This window comes from Cyclopterus lumpus, chromosome 12 (assembly GCF_009769545.1).
Source record: "Cyclopterus lumpus isolate fCycLum1 chromosome 12, fCycLum1.pri, whole genome shotgun sequence".
Classification (NCBI taxonomy): domain Eukaryota; kingdom Metazoa; phylum Chordata; class Actinopteri; order Perciformes; family Cyclopteridae; genus Cyclopterus; species Cyclopterus lumpus.
Window position 1 is genome coordinate 3,995,617 of NC_046977.1, and position 11,509 is coordinate 4,007,125.

The following is an 11,509-nucleotide window of genomic DNA, read 5'->3' on the forward strand; positions in this document are numbered from 1 at the left end:
ACTGTTGACAAATCAAACGAGGGCGGCGATCAGAAATATAATCCACCAAATTGGCCAAAAAGTGACGATAAGCAATGATTTGACTATACAAATGTATTCAAAACAATTATTCAACTTTTATTTATTTATTATGATGACTTATCACACATACAAAACCTTGTAAACACCTCACAGGAGGATGGGAGAGCAAAGTCGGTCTGCTCTTTGGTTTTACAGATGGACAGATGCATGATGGGAAGTGACTGTACAGCAAAGAGGGACCAAACTCACAGAAGACAGGAAGTCAAAAGAATCACAGCTGGGCATCATCGGCTCTTGACCTCCTCAGCGGCAGGCCGGCCTTCGTCAACATTACAGGGAAATAAATATATTTATTTATTATGTGTGTCTATAATAGTGCATGAGGCGTCATCGGGTTAATCAGCTTGCTAGCTTGCTCCTCTTCCATGAGTGTAGAACGGAAAGACTTGACTTTAGCTGAAAGAAGACGGAACAACAGCACAGGTTACCAGAGGTGGACCGTAAACAAGAACATTTACAACTACTGCACTTAAACTACAAGGAACTTTCATTCTGTGTTGGTTCTGGCGCCCCTTGTGGACTAAAGTGGTAGTGTTGGTTCTGGCGCCCCTTGTGGACTAAAGTGGTAGTGTTGGTTCTGGCGCCCCCTGTGGACTAAAGTGGTAGTGTTGGTTCTGGCGCCCCCTGTGGACTAAAGTGGTAGTGTTGGTTCTGGCGCCCCCTGTGGACTAAAGTGGTAGTGTTGGTTCTGGCGCCCCCTGTGGACTAAAGTGGTAGTGTCTCTGAGCACCAGACTCCCTTTAGAAAATATCTCATTTTACTGCAGCGGGGTCTGACAGTCTGGCCCTCTCAGTCCTGGTTCTGGTTCCCGTGCCCCCCCTTCCCTCCAACGACCAATAAGCAATAAGAAGAACTCTTTAGAAACAGACCATCTTCTCTCTGATGGTCTCGTTTACTGATGGAGGTCTGTAGAGGACCAGGACTAAACAGAGACTGGTTCAGAACCAGATAAAAGTTCCTCACAGTAACTTAAAGTCTCTGAAAGGAGCTTCGTCCCTTGTGATCTTTACCTCCCAGCTCCGTGAGGATCCGGATCTTCTGGTCCAGGATCTGTTCTAGTTGGGTTGCAAAGAACTCAACGTCGTAGTCCACCGCCTCCGTCATCTCCATGAGCACCTTCTCGTCTTCCAGCCAGCGGATCGACTCCTGGAAGGACAGGTTTAAACACAGAAATCATGAAGTTATAATAATAATAATAATAATAATATACATTTATTGAATCTTGCTCCAGGATTTAAATTAAATACTCTTCACACACACCGTACCTGGAAAACGTCCCTGTGGTCCTCCAGGATCTCCTCCTCCATCTCCACCAGCTGGGAGACGGCTTCGTGGAAAGTGAAGAGCTGCGGGGAAACCTCCTCCACCTGCAGAGAGCGCGGGCGGCCATGTTGTTTTTTTAATAACGCGTCTGCGTGTTTGGAGACCCGGAAAAAACTAACGAGAGCGTCTTACGTTGCGTTCGCAGAGCAGCTTCAGGTCGTCTCTCTGAGGAGAACTCCCGACCGCCCACTGGTCCTCCAGCAGGTCCAGCTGGTCCACGTGTCCCCCCTGGCAGACGTCGCCCGCCCCCTCAGGTTCCACCGTCAGCTCCTTCGCCCTTAAAAGTAAAAAAAAATAAAAACGGGACGATTGCAAACGACGGCTGAGGTTTGGTAGCAAAGTGGAGCTGCATGCAGGGTGCACACACACACACACACACACACACACACACACACACACACACACACACACACAGGTTGAGGAGAAATAAAGCGGTTCAACAAATACTGAAAGGTGGAGAAAACTGTTAATGCAAATAAATAATAAAAAAGGCAGCCGTTCCACTGACGTAGGGATGAAGTGACGTTAGGCCTTGAGCTCATGTGCATCATCATCCTTAATATACTCAATTTATTGTGGCGGCCGTCATTAAACAGACGGATCAATACTAAAAGTTGTATAATTATCTTTTAAAGGGTTATTTGGATGCAGCATTTTTCTAGAAGTGTATAAATATTAAAATATATGAGCATGGGGGGTCCAAGTGCTGCAGTGTTTTTGCACATCAAATGTAACGGTGCATTTGTTTGGGACTATTTGCAGCGGCGGATGAATCCCCATAATGTTAGTGGCAGCAGGACCGTGCACGTTGGATTTGTTAGTGGATGCATTCATTGTAGGTTTTGGTCTTTTCATGACACTAAGGAATATTATCCTGAGACTGAAATAAACTTCTGAGTGGACTGCAAGCAAAAAAAAAAGGTGTAAATTATCGGGTAATGTCACATGACAACATGGTGGCGACAGACGTGATGGGAAATAAAAATCCATCGTACTCGTAAGAAGGGGAGAGCTCCGAGCGACTCCCTCCGCTCTGGGAGAAGGGGATGTCAGAAGGACTGATCCCAAACTCCTTAACTCTGGAAACAGGAGAGCATCGGGTCATGTGGGTCAAACGCTCACTTTTAAATGTCCTTTAAAAAACACTTTGAGAAGATCGTTTTTACCTGTTGGCGTATCGCAGCGTGTTCAAAGTGTTATCGCACGACGCCATTCCAGGAGAGATGGTGGCGATCTGTTGCAGGGGGGAAACATTGAGATCATTTTTTTAAAATAAATTCATTCATTCATCCACAGGAGGAGAGATAACACGCCACGGCTCACCATGCAGGTTCTGGAGTTCTCTCCGATGAAGGAGTCTCGCAGCACTTGGGTCAACTTGCTGGCTCGAAACGGAGTGTGAGGCCGGTTCTTGCCGAGCGCTCGAATGCACTCCTGCAGACACACACACACACACACACACACACACACACACACACACACACACACACACACACACACACACACACACACATACACACACACACACACACACACACACACACACACACACACACACACACAGTGAGTGGTTGTGTAGAACACATTTTAAATGCACTTTATTATTGAAACAATAAGTCGAATATTCATCAAGAAAACTTGAAACTAGCGCCTGGTTTCTTTGGTGCCGTGTAGACGAATGTGCATCTAACTTACGTTATTTATTTTATCAGACAAACCAAATACTGTTTATCTACTCGGGGGGGGTGTAACTATGTGTCTTGGCATTTATTTATTATTTAACTATAGCCCAGTGGGATATTGTCAATAATAAATAAATCAGTGCCTTAACTGAGAAGAAATAATTATGGCCAACGAGCAAAAGTCATTTTCTACATTTCTTTGTTTTCCTTATTGTACCCAAAAACCTGAGGTTACGCCCCTATAATCTATAATTTCTTGAGTTTACATATGTTCATTTCCTGGATGAAATTCCCCATATTTTTATTAAATGTCTTTAATCTGCCCAGATGTTAAAGCGATGCCATGCGCCGATGCCCCCCCCCCCCCCCCCCCCTACGCTGACCGCTCTGACTAATGGGTGGGTATATATATATATATATATATATATTTATATATATATATATATATTTCTACTGAGGAGGAGGAGACGACCTTTAGGGCCAGCAGGCTCTTGTTGATCTCGGCTCCTTCGAGGCGGGTCTGGCGGTCGGCGCTGGACGTGTCCGCTCCCCTCTCGTTCCCCGCCAGGTCGATGAGGGAGAACTTCCCGTGCAGCTTCCCCTGCCGGCGGAGGAGGATCTGGAAGACGGCGTGGCTCCGAGAAGAGTGAGCGTTGGCCGAGGTCTGACCGGAAGTCCTGAAGGGAGACGGAAGCTCGTCAAGACGACTTTTAAAAACGTCCGTTTCCTACCTGCAGCCGTTTTCCTACATGCAGCCGTTTCCTACCTGCAGCCGTTTCCTACATGCAGCCATTTCCTACATGCAGCCGTTTCCTACCTGCAGCCGTTTCTGCAGCCGTTTCCTACCTGCAGCCATTTTCCTACCTGCAGCCATTTCCTACATGCAGCCGTTTCCTACCTGCAGCCGTTTCCTACCTACAGCCATTTCCTACTTTCCTACCTGCAGCCGTTTTCCTACTTTCCTACCTGCAGCCATTTCCTACATGCAGCCGCTTCCTACCTGCAGCCGTTTTCCTACCTACAGCCATTTCCTACTTTCCTACCTGCAGCCATTTCCTACATGCAGCCATTTCCTACATGCAGCCGCTTCCTACCTGCAGCCGCTTCCTACCTGCAGCCGTTTCCTACCTGCAGCCGTTTCCTACCTGCAGCCGTTTTCCTACCTACAGCCATTTCCTACTTTCCTACCTGCAGCCATTTCCTACATGCAGCCATTTCCTACCTGCAGCCATTTCCTACATGCAGCCGCTTCCTACCTGCAGCCGCTTCCTACCTGCAGCCGTTTCCTACCTGCAGCCGTTTCCTACCTGCAGCCGTTTTCCTACCTACAGCCATTTCCTACTTTCCTACCTGCAACCGTTTCCTACTTCTCTACCTGCAACCGTTTCCTACTTCCCTACCTGCAGCCGTTTTCCTACTTTCCTACCTGCAGCCATTTCCTACATGCAGCCGCTTCCTACCTGCAGCCGTTTTCCTACCTACAGCCATTTCCTACTTTCCTACCTGCAGCCATTTCCTACATGCAGCCATTTCCTACATGCAGCCGCTTCCTACCTGCAGCCGCTTCCTACCTGCAGCCGTTTCCTACCTGCAGCCGTTTCCTACCTGCAGCCGTTTTCCTACCTACAGCCATTTCCTACTTTCCTACCTGCAGCCATTTCCTACATGCAGCCATTTCCTACCTGCAGCCATTTCCTACATGCAGCCGCTTCCTACCTGCAGCCGCTTCCTACCTGCAGCCGTTTCCTACCTGCAGCCGTTTTCCTACCTACAGCCATTTCCTACTTTCCTACCTGCAACCGTTTCCTACTTCTCTACCTGCAACCGTTTCCTACTTCCCTACCTGCAGCCGTTTCCTACCTGCAGCCGTTTCCTACTTCCCTACCTGCAGCCGTTTCCTACCTGCAGCCGTTTCCTACCTGCAGCCGTTTCCCAACTCGATGAGCTTGAGGACGTCGTCGGTACACTTCACCTCCTTCTCGTGCAGCCCCACCACCTGCACCTGCTGCTTCCCGTCCTCCAGGACGCGCAGCTTGGCTTTGCGGTTCAGCAGATCGAACACCTTTTCACACGAGAGGATACGAGATTAACCTTTATTGATCCCCAGAGGAGGGGAACAGGTACATTAGAGGTACATGAAACTAAAATAGGAACTACACAAGAACAATTTAAGACTGAATGACGATGCATTTAACTTTCTGAAAGCGACAACCTCCGGTTCTGAAGAGAGAAGCCAGCGCTTCATGTGTTAAAACCTACATTTTCTCTCCTGAACACCAGTATTTCTATTCAACCAGAGGAGTCAGAGGCAACCTGAAAAGGTTCAGAGGCAACACGAACTCCTCTAATCAAATAAATTAAATACTAAATCACGGTTTACTTGCCTTCCCGCTGTAAATCTCAAAGAACGTGGCAAAGACTTGAAGATTCAACTTCCTGTAATTCGGCTTCTTCATCATGACGAAAACATCTCTGGCTGCACGAGGGAGGAAATAAAATGAAAAGACACTTTGAAATTCAGTCAAGACGCAGCGCCGACAGAGAGGTGCATTGTGGGAGGAACTAACCCGAGAGCGCGTAGACCCCTTTAGCGCAGACCTGCGTCTTCCCTGAAAAGTCGCCTCCCATCGTCTGGAAGGGGAAACCAGTTTAGTTAAGACCCTGAAACCAGTAACTCCTCCTCTCGCGTTACGACTCAAAGCGCTCACGTGCGTTTTCCCACTTCCAGTTTGTCCGTAAGCGAAGCAGGTCGCCATCCCTCGCTCGAAAATGGTCTCCACCAGCGGCTGAGCCGTGAACCTGAGAGAGGGAGGGAACAATTTAAAAACGCACAATATGTCATTTCTCATCTTTTAGGACTTTTGGTGTTTTTTTCGTCACCTGTAAATCATTTCGTTGGTGGAGTTCTCGTCGAAGGCGTAGTCGAACCGAAACGTCTGGTTCTCCAGGTAGCGGGTCAGGTCCACTTTCTGCTTGGGCTCGTGGACCATCACCACGTCCTTACTGGGGACGGTGGTCACGTCCAGGTCCTTCATGGCGAGCTCTAACGAGAGAGAGAGAGAGACGTCACTGAAGTACAGAAACATTCGCTACAAAGACTGTCAAAAAAAAGAACACGCTGACCTTTTTTATTTAGTGGCCGTGCGCGTACGCACACACAGATCCGGTGCTCCTCGATCTGCACCTTTAAAAAGGTAAAAGATCAAATGTACATTCAGATTTGTTTCCTCTCGAGTGGCTTTAAAGTTTCACATTTATCCTGTAAAATAAAGTTATGAGATTTGAATGCCTAGTGGGGTTAAAGATTAAGCTCGTCACTTCTCCTCTAATGTTTCATAGCTGGAGAGGAAACGTCCGGCTCACCGGATCATTGTTGGTCAAAGGCCGGTAGTCCAGACTGGCTCTGAAGTCTCTGATCATACACATGATTTCATGGTTTGGTGAGTTGACGACCACCTCCTGAAACAAACAACAACAAACAAAACATCAAATGAAACGTACTCCCAAAAAGTCATATTTGTGTATTTATGTTGAAGCAAATGAATAACCACCTTCAGAATTGGGATATTTAACACAAACTCAGATGTTTGATCTTTTTTTCGAGGGGTTGTTGTTTCTCGTGTGTGTGTGTGTGTGTGTGTGTGTGTGTGTGTGTGTGTGTGTGTGCGCGCTCCTCACTTGTGCCCTCTTCTCTCGGAGCTCTTGCTGCTGAAGTCGTCTCTTCTCTCGTTTCTCCTGCAGTTTCTCGATCTCCTTCACGCAGCTGGATTTCTTTTGTCCTGGAAAAAAATAAATAGATAAAAGAGCAAAATAAATCACAACTAACAAACTGAATTATCCAAAAACAATCCCCCTCATCACTTAAAGTGTGGTTTTGTGTGTTTCTCTGCGTTATGAATGCAGGACTTTTACATGTAGCCAAGTCTTTTTTACTCACATCGCTACTTTTACTATAATAAAGCATCTTAATGTTTATTGTGCCACTCGTTAATAGTTTTTGACAACAATGAGATGAAATATTTCAGGCCGAGTAAACATTCCTTGTTGGTTTTGGACAGGAGCAAAACATTCACGCTTATTCCAACAGCCTGAGAGCTAAAAGCAGCGCTGTGTACGAGTCACAGGCCGAAAGACTGAAAGAGCCTTTGACTCCGTCGCAGCTGTGAGCGTGACATCATCGTCATTAACCAACCCAACACACAACCGCCCCCCTCATGGACCTCTGATCTAACACAACTAGAGCATGTGGGCCTGGACCGAACCTCTGACGTGTGACCCGCATGGAGAGACGCTGCGTTACCGTTCTGCTGCAGCTGCAGCGACTGGTTGAGTGCAGACTGGGGAGCGATGGCCGAGGGGGGCGGCTCTGCAGGCTGGCTGGGCGGAGCGGGGCGGGCCCGGGTGGTGCCCACTGCTGCAGCTGAGGAGCACACAGAAAGGGGAAGCCATTGCTTCATGTGTTGAAGCTGCATTCTCTCTCCTGACCACCAGGGGGCGACTCCTCTGGTTGTATAGAAGTCTATGCTTCATGTGTTGAAGCTGCATTCTCTCTCCTGACCACCAGGGGGCGACTCCTCTGGTTGTATAGAAGTCTATGCTTCATGTGTTAAAGCTGCATTCTCTCTCCTGACCACCAGGGGGCGACTCCTCTGGTTGTATAGAAGTCTATGCTTCATGTGTTAAAGCTGCATTCTCTCTACTGACCACCAGGGGGCGACTCCTCTGGTTGTATAGAAGTCTATGCTTCATGTGTTGAAGCTGCATTCTCTCTCCTGACCACCAGGGGGGCGACTCCTCTGGTTGTATAGAAGTCTACGCTTCATGTGTTAAAACTGCATTCTCTCTACTGACCACCAGGGGGGCAACTCCTCTGGTTGTATAGAAGTCTATGATTCATGTGTTAAAGCTGCATTCTCTCTACTGACCACCAGGGGGGCAACTCCTCTGGTTTCTTTGATTTCTAAGCAGATTTATGCACATTATTCTTAAAAAGTATCTTGAAAACGTACCTCTGTTCTCTCGTGGAGCATTCTCAGGTTTCGGTATCGCTGTGATCCGTTTGGTCTGGAAATAAAAACAGAACAGAGTCGAAAAAACAGATTTCACAGACGACGTTCAAGATTAAAAGAGTTTTATGAAGTAAAAATACATTTGTGAAAACCACACATCAGTGCATTAGCAGCTAGACTCACAATTAAATACAGAAGCTTCCTCCATGTAAATAATCATTTTAAATCTGTATCAAGCGCCGTCATCAACTCTCTAATTATGTTGTATCTCTACTAGTGTCACACTAGGTTTGATACTCCAAGTATCTATTAAATAATCTGTCAGTATGTAAATGCTCTGTCCATGAACGGCATATTCATAAAATAACTGGTGCAACTCGTTCTTCCTCCAAACATTGGGTTCAATATAAAGCTTTTATTAATGTTTTATGAGTAAGAAAATGTGATTTTTTACTGCAAAACTGCAATTTCTCATCCTTTTGGACCATCGTTAATACTTAAAAGTCGGTTTTATTGTTTACACTTATCAGCCTGTGTGTGAACATTTAAATTAACCGTCAGTGCTTCCTTGTAAAATCATATATTAAAAAGAGCAGATTCAGAAAACCTTTAAATAATAATAATAATAGCGTGTACCCTATAGCGTAGACCCATACCTGCCCATCCTTAAACCTGCTCATTACAGTTATTCATGCAGGAGCTCTTTCCGTGGAGGATAATCATCCACGAGCGTATTGATAACTGAGGGGAGCAGACCTTGGGGAGTTTGCTGGTTTTGGTCCCACTGGTCGAAGGAAGAGGAGCCTCCACAGTCTGTGGGACCTCCTGGTCGGGAGCGACGTCTGGATTCAGAGCGAAGACGTTCGCCAGATCGACCTGGAGGCAGAAACGAAAAGAAACGCGTCACCTCGAGACGTCTTCGGCAAGCGAGAAGCAAGAAAAAACTCACATTGGCAAAAGGTTCAGATAAGGAGTTTTTTTTTTAGTTCCCTTTAACAAACACCATTTCCCATAAGCCCCAGCTCTTGGACTACATGTCACAGCTCCACAGAAGAGGTCAGGTAGTTCAGGACAGAGTTTTTTTTTTTAATCATGGGAGTTGTAGTTTTATGCCTCTCCTTCGCAAAGTAAACCTCAGGAAACCCGCTTCATTATTTTTTAGAAAGACGGCATTGAGCTCACGAAGCGAGCAGGAACAGAGGAGAAGACAGGAAGTGATGTCACGACTCCGGCTCTTCAGAGCAAAGAAGAAACGCAACGAAGATGTGAGACGCACGAGCTTCTAAAAGATGTTCAAAATGTCCGTTTTTCATGGTGCAACGTTTCAGTATTTACTGATGAACAGAAATGAGTGCATGTAGTAGTTAGTGATACTTTCATGTAGTACACAGTGTGTTACGCTACCAGCTGTTCTTCTTTCCCTTAAATAAGACATTTACAGTTATATTTTGAGAGGAAACCTAATGACCCTGAGTTATTCTGTTTTCCTTCAGGCCCTCTGCAGACTACTAAGTGGTTTACACTGTGATTATTTCAGCTGATATTCCACTAGTGCCATCCTTAAATAAAACGTATATTATACTGTTAATTCCAGCCCCCGTTTAAATCCAAGCTTCTACAACTGTGGCGTATAGCTGTACCTCTTTCCCTTTGGTCTCTCCATTCTCGATCCACTCCACGCTCACGATGGCGTTGTCCTCGTGCAGGGACGTGACCACGGCCTGGTGGATTCGACCTGCGAGGAGCGTAAAGGTCAAAGGGGTGCTGCACGGGACCGTTTGAGTTACCTGATGCGAGTCATGGCAGGCGGATGTTAACACAGCATGCATTTGGTTGATATTCATCTTGAGAGAATATCGCTTTCACTCCATCTCATGCAGGAAGGAAAATATATAACATTTATGGGATTCCTGTAATTTGCCTCCCAACATGGGGGGGGAGGGACTGAGACGGCGGGTGTGGCTCGAGATGCTCTCCTGTCACTCACAACTTCAACAGCTGCATTTAATGGCTGTTAGATGCATTCATGGCAGCCTCATCCACACATCTGTACAGCCCCCCCCCCCCCCCAATAAAAGCAGTATTTAAAGATGTGCCGGCTGTCAGAAGGGGGAGAGGCCCCCACGTGCACGCAGCCATCCATCAGCCCCCTGATTCACAGAGGGTGGAGGCTGCGGTGCCGTTAACGTGCACGTCGGCCTCGTAACCCTCCGCCCGAGAAAGAGATGCGATGTGCCGGCTTTGCAGAGTCACCGGACCCGCAGCGGTGACCGTGTGCGCGTGTCCGTGTGCGCGTGTCCTCCGTGTGTCCGTGTTAGCTACGTACCGTCGCTGCGTTTGATATCCACGTAAATGCCCACGAAGATCTTCCCGAATACACCCGCCATCTCTCTCTCTCTCTCTCTCTCTCTCTCTCTCTCTGCTCGCGCGGTGCGCGTGTCCGTGCACGTGCCCCTTTAACTATTGCGGTTAATTAAGCCGGCCGCCACTTCGAAACACATCGAGCCAGCACGCACGGTTTTCTTTCCGTGCATGTATATACGAGGCACTACGGTAGGAGCGTGTACAAAAAAAAAAAAAAAAAAAAACTGACTTCAAAATAAGAGCGAGCTTCCAGTGAACGTGATGGTCAGGAAATACGCCTTTTAAATACAGATACAGTAATAAATTAAACTAAATTAATAGATGAAACATCATGAATTGAATTAGTGATGAATTGGAGAAAAATATATACTGATATTGAATTCTAAAATTAAAGCCCTTTGAAATCCAATATTATTAGCCAATTTCAAATCGGTTAATTTCAGATTAAATTTAATAGGAAATTACCCATAGCTAAACTAATTTCACTTCTAATGTATAGTAGACTACCTGATAAAGACATACCGATTTAGGATTTCAAAATAAAAGCCAATCAAAATCTCATAAGCAAACTTCAAATCACGTGAACCAATTTACCTCCAACTTCAGATTAGATTTAAAATTTAAAAAACAAGTCACAAACTATTACCTCTTCCAGGGCATTTAAAACGGATTGTGATGCCATATTCAATAACAGATTAATTATTTCCATATCGTGCTTCACTCTGTTATATTCTCACACAATATTCAGTATTCTGTCGTATTACAACGACACAAAGAAGTAGTAGAGTATCTCAATGTGATGATTTACCTGTTGGAAACCTGAAACGTTTTAGTGGCATTTCATTTTTGTGTTGTTTCCTTTCCTACACAAGCAAGTAGTTAACAGAAAGGGTTTTATTTAACTTAGCTAGCATAACATAACTTAGTAGAATAAACAGTGGGTGTGGAGTCAGTAGTTTCAGTGGTGGAGGTGAGTGCATGCGTGGAAAGTAAGTGTGTGTGTGTGTGTGTGTGTGATATGTTGTCTAGTGAAACCATGCTCTTCTACAA

General features: G+C 46.0%; 1 protein-coding gene across 1 annotated transcript; it reads right to left on the minus strand.

The window, feature by feature from the left end:
• Positions 1–211: 211 nt before the first annotated feature.
• On the minus strand, positions 212–10,568 carry LOC117740931 (kinesin-like protein KIF2A). Its single transcript, XM_034547599.1, has 21 exons — positions 10,422–10,568; positions 9,736–9,830; positions 8,852–8,971; positions 8,096–8,150; positions 7,387–7,506; positions 6,765–6,865; positions 6,450–6,545; positions 6,210–6,270; positions 5,967–6,129; positions 5,795–5,885; positions 5,654–5,717; positions 5,471–5,562; positions 5,006–5,148; positions 3,559–3,763; positions 2,728–2,838; positions 2,571–2,638; positions 2,400–2,483; positions 1,537–1,681; positions 1,347–1,448; positions 1,092–1,227; positions 212–477 (listed from the first exon to the last, which is right to left on the minus strand). The coding sequence occupies exons 1-21, from the start codon at positions 10,480–10,482 to the stop codon at positions 389–391; spliced, it is 2,202 nt and encodes a 733-aa protein (XP_034403490.1). The 5' UTR covers positions 10,483–10,568; the 3' UTR covers positions 212–388.
• Positions 10,569–11,509: the final 941 nt, after the last annotated feature.